At 33.0% G+C, this 13,261-nt stretch overlaps 1 protein-coding gene across 4 annotated transcripts in view; it reads right to left on the bottom strand.

Annotated features, from left to right (window-relative positions):
* ADGRG6 (adhesion G protein-coupled receptor G6) overlaps window positions 1-13,261 on the bottom strand; it is a 183,124-nt gene that overhangs the window by 18,049 nt on the left and 151,814 nt on the right. For all 4 annotated transcript variants that reach the window (XM_074187712.1, XM_074187714.1, XM_074187715.1 and 1 more), the window contains 2 exons: window positions 11,524-11,635; window positions 9,245-9,528 (listed from right to left, as the gene is read on the bottom strand). In XM_074187712.1, the coding sequence (XP_074043813.1) occupies window positions 9,245-9,528; window positions 11,524-11,635 (396 nt within the window). The remainder of the gene's footprint in view (window positions 1-9,244; window positions 9,529-11,523; window positions 11,636-13,261) is intronic.

Below are 13,261 nucleotides of genomic sequence, written 5' to 3'. Positions count from 1 at the left end.
GTGGACGTGCAGCGCCGTTGTTGTTTTGTTTTCGAGTGAGATATAACTATATAAAGTATAAATTGGTAGATAATGGGAGATTTTCAATAATAATAATAACCATAAAATCTGTTTCAATAATCTGAAAAATACAGATAATAAATTTATAGGACATACTTCAAAAGGCTTTACAAATTATAAATTTCTACATAACTATGAATATTATAGTTTATTCCTCATTTAAATTACTATAATAATAAATTTAACCTGGTTAAATATTATTTTGTCTGGACAATAATTATATGACTTGTCTGGACATCTCTTTTTTTTAAAGTAGCCAAATTTCTTAACTTGATTAATTTTTTAAAAGTGTCATTAATGATATCTTCTAAAGAGGAACATAAGTGCTAAAAATTCAAATTCAGGGGAAATTATTGCTTATCTTTACTTCCACTTAAAGTTAGAGTCAGCAAAGTGCAATAGAAGGAAAGCTAAATTTGAAGTCAGAATATTTGTATTAAGACCCTACCCCTGGAATTTACAATCTGAAGATTTTGGGCAAGTCACTTGACTTCTTTGGCACTCCTTTTTTTAAAATTGGACTAGATGACTTCTGAGATCTCTTCATGTTCACTGATTATTTCCAAGGAATCAAATGGAGGTTAATAAATGGACTTTGAATTAGTCATCTAATGTCCTAGTTAATTAGAATATTAACTCTTTCAACAGGTTTTTTTTAATTAAAGCAAAGAATTTTTATGGGTGCTCTATGTGATAGTTACATAATTTCTTTCATTGTCTAATAGAGTAATAGAGTTTTTCAGGGAAATAATATGTATGTCAGAAATGGTTAAAAGAAATGGATCATATCCAAAACATAAGACTACAGGTATAGTAGAAAAGGTGGAGAATGGGTGGTAAAAAGAGAAGCTAGTGACAACGACAAAACTGCTTCACTTTTCAGATAACTAAATCAATTAAAAATCAGGCAAACAAAATATCTCAGGGCTCAATACTTCGAAGAGAACTGTAATTTCAACTATGATATCAGTGGTTACTGATTGCATTGTGGTTTCAATAATTTTAACCTAATGATCAACCTTCTCTGCATTTAGCTAGGTTGGTGCTTGAAAGGTGGTCAATTGCTTACACACAGCTAGTGGAATATTTGAGAATGCAGTTACTTACCTTCATCAAGCAGCTATATAGTGGATAGAAACCTGCTACTGACATTTTGTGACCCTGAGCCTCAAGTCATTTTTTCATGTTCCTCATTTAAAATATGGAGCTAAAATAACAGTACCTACCTCACAGTGCTGTTATGAAGAGCAATTGAAACATGTAAAATGCTTGATAAACCTTAAAGTGCTACATTTCCAAAATTAGTATTTAGAACTTTGTTTCAGTGATATCTGAAGTAGTATAGACAAGATATCTGGATAAGTGGAAAAGGTTCTTATGAAACTGATTTAACTTATGTGCTCTGCTATGTAGATTCAAACAAAGGACAATTATCTAACTGGTTCTTAAAACGTCATTCAGTTCTTTGTGAAATACCTTTCAGGCTACCAATGTACTCTTTGGTACACTGGTATTTGTCTGGAGCCAAAGGGTGAATAATTTACTTCTCAGCAATTCACAGAATCAGAGCCAATATGATGTAGTCACAGGTGTTAGGGATGGAAAATTCCTGGTTCATCTTCACCTTGATGCCAATTGAAGATTCAAAGTGAAAATAATCAAATCACTGGAATGACTGAGTTTTGTTAAAAACTTATATACTCTCCTAATAGAGGAGGTTTAATATACACTCAACACTTTCCTGAGTCATTTGTCCAAATTTCCCTTAGTTTTGAATTTTATCCTGTTAATTAACCTATGAACAAAGCTGAAACATCACCCTAAATTAATCTTACTTTGAGGATTTTAGAAGATTAAATTCCTCTTTGTTAAATTTATATTTATTGACTGTTTAATTATGAGCATATTTTAATGGAGAGTTTGAAAATATAAATTTTGCAAAAAAACTGGATCTCCCTTTTGCTCTATCTCACTATCGCTTTCTTTCACTCTCATCTTTTTCTCTCTCCCTTGCTCATTCCCAAAGGGCTGAGTATAATACTCTGTATTATAATACAGAGTATATATATATATATATATATATATATATATACTCTGTAACATTAACAATATTTTGGTGACATTCTCCTTAAATATATGTGTATACACACTTATATACCCACACATTTCACTAAAGTCTTTACTCTGTCAAAATGAATTTATCAAGGGTTATGTAAGAAGGTTATGTATGCCAGTGTAATGTAAGCTTGATAAGATCTTAACAAGCTAGAAGAGGTTCAAGTAAGGGGGTGGCTAGGTGGTACAGTGGATAGAGCACCGGTCCTGGAGTCAGGAGTAGCTGAGTTCAAATCTGGTTTCAGACATTTAACAATTACCTAGCTCTGTGGCCTTGGGCAAGCCACTCAGACCCATTTGCCTTGTAAAAAAAAAAAAAAAACCTAAAAAAAAGGTTCAAGTAAATCCTATGGTGGACTGGCCACATTTGTGGTCTAAGTTGAAGAAGTTCATCAATAGACTGGCCATTAAGTCTGTGAGTAGCCATGATCTGTGTAAGCAGAAGAGTGGTTTAAACTCAGTAAATGAAAGGCGCTTGAAATTTTAATCAATGTGGTCCTTGGTAGTAAAAGATGTTAATGAAGAACAATTTATGCATGTAAAAATTGGAAGAAATTATGCTATTGGAAAAAGAAATGGTTAGAGCCCAAAAACTTAAGTTCAAAATCCAGTACCTCCATTTATTTCTTAGGTGATCTTGGCCAAGTGGTTTTGAACAATTCTCTATTGTGGGTTTGGATGACATGTTTCTAAAGGCTCTTGGAACTATGTGTCACTGATTCTGAAACATCCCTAACAAAGATGTTTACTGTGTAAACTTGGGCTATGTACTTTACTTCCTTGAGCCTTAGTTTCATCATTTCTAAAATGAGGAAGTTGGACTAGATGCCTTCTAAGATCCTTTCCTGTTCTTAATATGTGATCCTATGATTTTTCCAACTCTGGGTCCAATATCCTAATATATGTGTCTTATGTTATTTGAAAATATAAGCACAGTCTTTTACATTTGTAAATATAGCAGCAATGTGAAGAATCTGTTACTATCCCTTATTTTGATTTCAAGTATGTCTAACTAAAAGAGATTTAAAAGACTGCATATATAAGAAAACCTCCTTGAATCTACTGGTGATTGGAATGACAAGATACCATTAAAATGCTACTATAACTACTATAACATTTTGAAAAAAAAATTTCCTTAGTTGTGATGTGCTCGTAAGCATTATCCATTTTTATTGTTAGGTAGCCAGTATTGAAACCTGATAAATTCTCTAGGGTACTGGGAGGTGGGAAGGAGAAGACATAAGTTTTTTCACTGCTGATGGAATCCAGTTTTCCTAATGGTTATCATACATTTTGATAAAAAAAAAATGATGAATTTAAGTCCTAGGTATAATATTATTGCTTGATTTTTTCCATTTACTGAACATCCAGGCTCATTTATACTGTACTTTTGCATTCAACAATAATATTGTGATTCTGTTAGTACACCACTGACATCACCCTGCACTAGGTGGCCAGAGGAACCTTGGCCAACATCTTCCCAACAAGAATGAATAGTGAATTGACTTTTATTTCTTTAGAATGAATCATGTCTATTTCCTGATATATGGTCTAATGTCCTCCCATAATATTAATTACAATGTGTATATACTTCAGTAATTCATAACTTTTCTAAATTGCACATGGTATTTTAAAAGCAATTTGTATACCACCAGGCTCATAATTTATACTATCCACTACAGGGAAAACATAAGATTACTTTATTAGTAATCTGATTCCTTCCTTGGATACAATACATAAAGACAAATGAATGTTTATAAATCACTATGGCATTTCATAATGTAATATAGAAAGCTCATTTTTCAGCTTTTAGGGAAAAGGGTTGAAATGAAAAATGTGTAAGTTTTCTTATATGGAAAATATAAAGAGAGAAGAGCATGGATTACCAGACAAAGCTAATGAATTAGAAAGTTGGATTTAGTCTTGCTTTTAGTTAATGCTTTTTTGTTTGCTTCTTACTGAGAGATCTATACTTAGATCAAGAAATAGATCTAATTTTTATAACTCTAATAATTTCTTACTTCCCTCTCTTTAACTAATCACACCATACATGTTCTTATAAATTCACATTACACTCTATAATTTTACTAGGTTACAATGTCTGTTTAAACTGCTGCTTTTCCAAATCATCAAGAAGCACAAACCACGTCATTTGAATTAAATTATGTACAACAATTTTACCAAAAAAGACATGCAAAGAACTAATCACACAAAAAAGTAGCTTCAAAGATATTAAACTAGACTCAGTAAAGAATAAGTCCACTCTCCCCTACTGCATTTACAATTTTAAGCATTTATAGCAATATCCATAATGATGACTTTGATATAATATAAGATAATGACATTCATTCTAAATTAAAAAGAAAAATAACAGTGTGCTGAGTGTAGATTTAAAGTATATTCTATTACCTTTTATCTATGGAAAGTGAATTGTAATTTATAAATGATTGATATGGTGACTAAACTAATCAGAATCTCTAATTTTCAAGTCATTCTGGATAAACAAAAGTTTATTTATTTATCTAAAAGAATAACATTTTACAAAGGCATTGCATAGCTGTTAGACTACAGATACACAGTTTCTTTTTTTTATTGTTGCTTTTGGTTTTGCAAGGCAATGAGGTTAAGTGACTTGCCCAAGGTCACACAGCTAAGTATAAGTGTCTGATGCTGGATTTTGAACTCAGGACCTCCTGACTCCAGGACCAGACCCAGCTGTCCCTTCTTTACTTTTTCTTTTAAAATATCTGACCTTTATATGTTCTCTTTTTTACAGAAAGTATATCTTTTTGTATAAACAAAAAATCTCTCTTAAGAGAGTTATAACATAGAGAATAATGCATCAGTATAGATCTTCAGTGCTTTCTTAACAGAAAATTTCAGCTAATCAAGACATGAAAGAACCTTTAACCTAGAGCCTTTATTTTATAGAACAGGAAACTGAGGCATTGAAAATTGAACCAATTTTCCTAAGATCATACAAATAATTAACGGTGAAACTAAATTACACTATTTTTCCATGAAATCAAATAACATTATGTTCTGCATTCATGCCTTCTAAAATGAACTTTCCTTTCTAGAATATTTTTTAAGAAAGTACTATCGGATATGCATAAATCTGTTCTGAATTTGTACAATTTAAAGTCAGTCTTAAAATGCAGAGATTTATGAAGAACAGAATTTTGATGAGGTTTACAGCATTTTCCCCTACTGACAGAAGAATCATGCTGGGAAAAAGAAAACATCCCAATTCTCATTAATGGAAACAGACCTGAACAGACCGCTGTAGCCATTGAAATTGTCTGAAACTGCCAGGAAATTCTAATAGCAAAAACAAGTTTGAAGGAGCTAGATCAACGTGTCTTTCATGGGTAAGCTATGGAATCTTAATATTTAAAGTTACAAAATTTATAAAATAAATACACATCTTCCTAAGTATTTTTTAGACAGCTTTGTAATGGGAGATATAAAAGAGATTAAACAGAGTAGGTGTCCCATTTTTGTAGAAACAGATCCTGAGGAAATTTTAAAATAATCCTAATACATAGTTTCTCTGTTTTGAGGATTACTGGTCTAATGAGTGAATATAATGAGCCCCCTTTTCTCCTTGGTATGGGAAAAGAGAGTAGACTAGAAGTGGCAAAACTAACTATAATGTAGTTACTTTGGGATAAAAAAATCAAGCAAATTCAATGTCAGACTTTGGAATATTACCAGAGTCACTCCAGAGCACAAGCCATTTCCAGTTGAACAGGATTGGTTTCAACTTATTCAACCTTTTACCTTCATTTATATTTATAAAATAATGAAATTGTAATAGCAATGTAAGTAATTAATTGCACAAAATTACACCTGGTAAAGGAATAGGCAATTTGGCAATTACTATTCAGTAGTTCATATTAAACAAACTTGGGGTTTTTTTTTAAGCCCTGCAAAATCAAATTGAGACAACAATGTGATATAGATTTAAGAGAGAAAAAAAATCCAACTTGACCCTATGCTTTATTAATAGAAGTATCATATCTAAAACAAGGGAGATAGTGACATTGTATTATGTCTTGAACAGACAGCAGAAAATTATGACCAATTTTGGGTGTCATATTTTAAGTAGGTCAATGTCAAATAATGGTAATGAGAGGTGATCTGAAGTTTATTAAAAATGAGATGACATACTTTTCAAATTTGCAAATGGTATAAAGTAAGGGGTACAAAGGAGGCAACTGGTAGAACTATGGATAAGAGGGTCAGATTTGGAGTCTGGAAGACTCATCTTCCTGAGTTCAAAATCTGGCCTCAGACACTTACTAGCTGTGTGACCCTAGCTAACTTACTTAATCCTGTCTGCCTCAGTTTCTTGTCTATAAAATAAGTTGTGAGAGAAAATGGCAAATCATTGCAGGATCATTGCCATGAAAACCTCAAATTGGATCATAGAAGGATCAGGCAGGCCTGAAACATCTGTATATTGACAAGGAGAGGTAAATAGCAGAGTGGAAAAAAGAGCCAGAATCAATGTTTCAAATATAAATCAAGGGACCTTGTGGTAGGATGAAATGTTTTTCTTAAAAAGTTCTGAGGACTTTGGTAAACAACAGTGGCAGTATGGGTATAAGCATTAAATTGAGGCCAATAAAACTAATACAATTATGATTTGCATTAAGAAAGGCATGAGTGACCAGGGTATGGACGTGTTAGATCTGCTATACTACATCATAGTCAGAACCCACTTGGAATATTGTATTCAGTTATGGACACCCAAGGGTAGTCAGAATGGTAGGAGCAATTGAAGATCCTATTGATGTTTAGGAAGTATAGGGGAGGAATGAGTCATCCTCAGGTAGCTAAAGGGATAGACAGATAGATAGATAGCCTCAAGGTGAGGAACTAAGACTAATGTGTGGAAATTTTAGAATGGAAAATTTAGTCTAAACACAAGGGAAAATTTTCTAACAATTAGAGTTGAATGGGTTATCTTGGACAGAAGTATTTTTCCTTACTTAACAGTTGATTAGCAAGGTCTCTAAGACCATTTATAGTACATACTATAGACCCATTTTAAAGTCATAGACTCCCTGAAAGAGTTTGGAGAACTTCCAGGGATCCCTAGATCACTCTGAGAACTAGTGCTCTGGAGAGATCATTTTTCCAGTATGAATTGTACTAGATGACTTTTGACATTACTTCTAAATCTGAAATTCTGTGATTCTGAGTTAAAAGACCAGTCCTTATGGGAATTATGAGAATTTTTCTCTTTTGTAAATTATAAGATTTCATCAAATTCATCAAGCTGAGTATCTTACTCTATGATCATTGGATACTTTATACTAGGTTGATTATTTAATTGCCAGGGGTTCTTCATAGTGTCCTTTGACAGTTTATTAAAGTATGTGGATCCTTTCCACAGAAGAAAATGTAAATGCTATTAATAATTATTGATTAGAGAAATGCAAATTTAAAAAACTTTGAAACATTGTTTAGATCTTCTAGATTGACTAAAATGACTGAAGGGCAAAGAGACAAATATTGGAGGGGATATGGAAAAATTGGGATACTAATTAATTGTTAGTAGAATTGTGAAATGATCTAGCCATTTAACAGAATAATCTCAAATTATGACCAAAGAGTCATTAAACTTCTTAATTCCCCTTGACCCAACAATACCACTACTAGGTCTATTTCCAGAGCTGATTAGGGGAAAAGGAAAAGGGCCCATATGTTTTGAAATGTTTACAGCACCTCTTTCTGTTGGCAAAGAACTAGAAATTGCAGGGATACCCATTGATTGGGAAATGGTTGAAAAAGTTGTTGTAGATGATTGTGATGGAATACTATAAAAATGCTGTAAGAAATGTTGAACTCTTTATTTTTCTACTGTAGTTCTGATTCTTTTACAATATGACTAATATGGATATATGCTAAATATGATTGTATATGTATAATCTATATCGGATTAATTTCTGTCATGAAGAGGGAGGTAGAAAAATGTGGAACTCAAAAGCTTACAAAAATGAATATTGAAAACTATCGTTCCGTGTAATTTAAAAAATAAAATAATATTTAAAAAGAAATCATGAACTCAATAATCTTAGAAAAACATGGCAAGACTTGCACAAAATAATGAAGAAAAATGAGCAGAAGTAGAACACTATATACAGTATCAGCAATATTGTTTAAACAATGAATTTGAGTGAATAAGCTATTTTGATTCTTATCAACCAAATGATGCTATCTGTATCCAAAGAAAAACTGATACATAGAAGCATATATAGAATAATTTTACACATGATACATTTGTAATGACCCTAGTAACAGATACTATTTGCATCTAATGATGGTCATTTTAGGGCAGGGGAAAGAGAGCAGGGAAGAAAAAAGAAAAGGAAAAGAAATTTACATGATACGTTTATGGTTATATATTTAAAAGGAATAGCTAGCTGTGCATAACAGATTTGCTGTTTCATTTGCAATCATCTTTTCTATTATACTGTTAAAGAAATGCTTGTTTTATTCCTTAAATTAAAAACAAAATAAATTTAAAGATATATTATCTCACAAAGGCTGGTCATGTCCAGTTTGTTCTTTTAAAACAAAAAGTTTAATTATATGCAAGATGAGAAGTAAACTGTAAATGCTAAGCAGCAAAATCTCATCAGCAGACACTTTTTATAGAGTAGGGATTCTAAAATTATTTTTCTGTCATAGACCATTTTGGAAGAAACCCTTAATTCCTTTTTGGAATAAATATACTTAAATATATAAAATAAAATCATGGGATTACAAAGGAAACCAATTATACCAAAAGTCAAGGAGTACCTTTTTCCCCAAAAGTTCTAACCTTGCTCTATTATTATCCTCATATTTACAGTAGAACAGTTTGAATAATTAAAATAAATATTCAGTAATACTCTAAAGCACATTAAAGTCATTCTTTGAGATAAGCTAATTATTGAAACCTCCTTTTTACTAGGCAAACAGTCCTAGAAACCTCCAGAATTTCTTCCTAGAAACATTCCAGGTAATAAAGGCAAGTTAAAACTAAATTACAGAAAATAAATAACTTCTCTCTTACCTTGTAATGAATTGAAGATGGAGAAGAGGTACATGAAAGCAATGTTTAAGGGTCCCCAGGCAAAGAAGGCAAAGCCCCAGGTCATGCCTAACAGAAAGGTGAGGCTAACCACACTCCGGAGATTCCTCAGAATCTCTTCTCGAAGGGTCCTGTTGCTTCTTTTCCCATTCCTCCCACAGATCTGTACCATTACCACAATGAACATGGCAACATTCAAAAGAAACATGACTCCAAAATAACCAGCACAGGTCACATAAAACACCACTGGATCCTGGATCCAACAACTGTAAAGAAGCAAAAACCATAAAGCAGCCCCATGTTAGTGATTACTACCATGTTTTACATTGGTAATTTCCTATTAGGCTTTAGAATGGATAGGCAAGGAAAGGTTTGGTTTGGAACTACTGCTGTAGAGTGGCCATAACTTGAGCACCTTCACCTTTCTGGTGCTTAATTTCGTCATTCATAAAATGGGGGCATGGAATTGATGATTTATTTAAACATTTAATAATCTGATTTCTGTGAACAGCCTATAATAGTTTTAAAAATTAAAGTTGATTCTGAATCATATGAAATTTAATCTATTTCCATATAATTTTCTTTTCTAAAGTTCAGTTATTTTTCATTTCTGACTCTTCAAGAGCTCATTCAGATTTTTTTTAAAAGATACTGGAATGGAATTCTCCAGCTCATTTTACAGATGAAGAAACTGAGGCAAATGGGGCCACACAGTTAGGGGAGTGACTGACTTTAGGCCTGGAATTCTACTGCATCTCTTAGCTGCCAAAGGTGAACTAGAGATCCTAAATCAAGAAAGCAAATTTCACCCCAAGGGATATTGGTGAGACTAGGAGGAAGGGAATGCATGACTGGAATTTGGCTTCTAAAAATAGATAGTTTAAAAGGAAAATAAGATATTAGAGATGGAGTACAATTTTATGCTAGGAATATATATGTATATGTATATGAACATGTATATATGGGTATAGGTTTATATTTTTATATATATTTAATCATATATAAATACTTATAAAAATGTACAAATACATATAAACACACATACATGCCTATATACAGATACATATGATGTGTGTATATATATATTCATGTGAATAATAAGAGTGGAGAAGCATCATGGATAGCATTTGGGTAAGGCTTAAAATGGGAAGAAACAGAATTTGGGCTATAGAATACGTGGACAGAATTAACAGTCTTCAAACTAAAGGTTAATGAGCTTGGCTTTTCTATTCTTGGAAAAATTCTAGAGCATATTGTTAAGGGGATGGCTTTTGAGCATTTTCCTTTTATGACAAATTTGGAGGGTAAAGAAAAGAAACCATTATGTAGCACCTACTATGTGATAGCCACTCTGTTAAGCACTTTCAAATATAATATCATTTGAACTTCACAATAATCAATGTGAGGTAAAAGCTGCCTATTTTACAGTTAAGGAAACTGAGCAAAGAGAGGTTAAGTGACCGTCCCCCTAAGTGTCTGAGCCTGCTTTAGAAATCAAGTCTTCCTGAGTCCAGGCATAGTACTCTCTCCACTGGGACACCTAACCACCTTGCTCAAAGTAGAAACAGTATAGCATGATGGATAGACTAGATCTCAGAATTAGGAAGACCAGGATTCAAGTCGAGCCTGAGATAGACTAGCTATGTGAATCTTATCATTCAGGGTAAAGTCATTTACTCTTTTCATAACTTACTTTAATCTCAAACCAGAAGGTTTATAATGGAATGTCCCAGAAATCTGTCTTCGACTTTAGTCTAGTTCACATTTTTTACTAATGACTTGAGATTTACAGATGCTATCAAGCTGGGAAGGAAAGTTAACATACTCAATAATAGAGTCTAGAGTCAAAGAGATCATGCCAGTCTGGAATTATGGGTCAAAGGAATAAAACAAAAAATCTAAAAAGAAGGAACATAAAACTTCACTTTGTTTAGGTTTTTGCAAGGCAATGGGGTTAAGTGGCTTGTCCAAGGCCACACAGCTAGGTAATTATTAAGTGTTTGAGGCCACATTTGAACTCAGGTGCTCCTGACTCCAGGGCCAGTACCCTATCCACTGTGCCACCTAGCCACCCCAAAACTTCACATTTTTATTCTAAACTTTGGAAATACATAATTGAGGAGTGGTTAGATAAATGTTCATCTCCCAAGAAAGATTTCAGCAGTTTCATACATCCCATAATCTATCAAATCTGAATTCCTGTATTTAGATCTGTTCACATTTTGCGAAATATGTAGAAAATATGCTCTTCTGCTACTCACAACTCATTGCCTTGTCCCTTGAGGTCTTGGCCATAACCTGCTTTTCCATATATTTCATTTCCATTTGTATTTCTACTTGCTAGAACAATTGTTACCACTAGAGCAGGCAAACCTGTCATAAAAGATAATGATATCATAAGTGTCTTTGTTGAAACATACTAAACTATCTTTAAAGATTAATTTAAGCAAACAAGAAAATATTCTTTTCATAGCAATGACTTCAAGTATGAATTAGTACAGGGAAATCATAGCTTTTCCTCAAGGTAAAGGTTACTAATAGCTTAATCTAGGCAGTATCTTTGGTAGGCCTAGGAAATTTTTTCCCTCTGACCCACCATCTCCCAACAAGTCTAATTCTCTTTTATATTTTCCCTACATGCAGAAATTTCTAGGTATGCATCTGGGATGTACTGTATCTACATTATGAGAAAAAAAATAAGTGAAAAACTCAGTATGAGACATCCATCTGCATTAGTGATAATTAAGATATTTTTCTTTCAAAAGAAGAATTGCCCATAACTGGGAGTATTGGGAGATGAGGGAGAGAGTACCTAACTTTGAATACCCTTTGAGCTGAGCCTATAATCTAATCCAGCTTGGGTCTATGAATAATGTTACTTCTGATTCAGATATGAAAATGGTAACAAACTTTAGAGTACTTCTAATTACTATAGTCTAAGGAATTTTGTTATTCGCTTTTACCTAGCAAAGCAGGCAAATAAGTCAAAGTGACAGCTCTTCAAGCACCTTGTTTATTTTGTGGTTTCCAGTTGAGAAGCCAAAAAATAATTTCAATTAATTTAATTAATTAAATTATCATCACACCATTTGTTTCCCTTAATGAATACTTGTCAGGACTGCCAAAGTTCAGGCACATCCACATAAGAAATTTTTTTCTTATTTCTCCTTCAAAACAAATACATCTTCAGATTTCTTCTTTCATCTGATACAAAATTTATAGCATTCTCTCACACATTGTTTGGGTAACTAGGTGACTCAGTGAATAAAGCAGTCAGATCTTAGACACTTACTAGCTGAATGATACTAAGCACATCACTTAACCCTGGTTGCCTCAGTTTTCTAATCTGTAAAATGAGCTAGGGAAGGAAATGACAAACACTTCTAGTATCTCTGCCAAGAAAATGTCAAATGGGGTCAGGAAGAGTCAGAAATGGCTGAACAACAACAAACACCTTATGCATAGTTTAATAGGATATGTTGAACTGGTCAAAATATATACATCTTGGTCATCTAGGTTATTATGAAGAGACGCTTTATGGCACTCCATTCATTTTTAACTCTCTGTGATTCTATTGGGTTTTATGGCAAAAAATATGGAAATGATTTGCCATTTCCTCCTCTCGTTCATTTAATAAATGAGAAAGCTAAGGCAAGCAGGGTTAAGTGATATGCCCAGGGTCACATAACAAATAAATGTCTGACATTAGTTTTGAACTCAGAAAGATGTCTTCCCAACTGAACCCTATATTCTATTCACTGTGCCACTTAGCTGCCTTTGATGTCATCCTTCTTCACTGGTCCTAGAGGATATAATTGAACAAAAAAATCTCAACCCTAGGTGTATATGTGAGAACCAATCATATGTCTACACTGAGACAAAAGTGTCAATGTTCTTTCCAGAAACCATATTAAAATATATGCAAAGAACCCTACATATCTTTTGATCACTTGTTCAATCACAGACTTCAAAGCCTAATAATCACACACAGGGTGTATG

This window comes from Macrotis lagotis, chromosome 5 (genome assembly GCF_037893015.1).
Source record: "Macrotis lagotis isolate mMagLag1 chromosome 5, bilby.v1.9.chrom.fasta, whole genome shotgun sequence".
In the NCBI taxonomy this organism is placed as follows: Eukaryota; Metazoa; Chordata; class Mammalia; order Peramelemorphia; family Peramelidae; genus Macrotis; species Macrotis lagotis.
The sequence above is the reverse complement of the archived record's forward strand: the minus strand, read 5'-3'. Positions and strand labels throughout refer to the sequence as shown.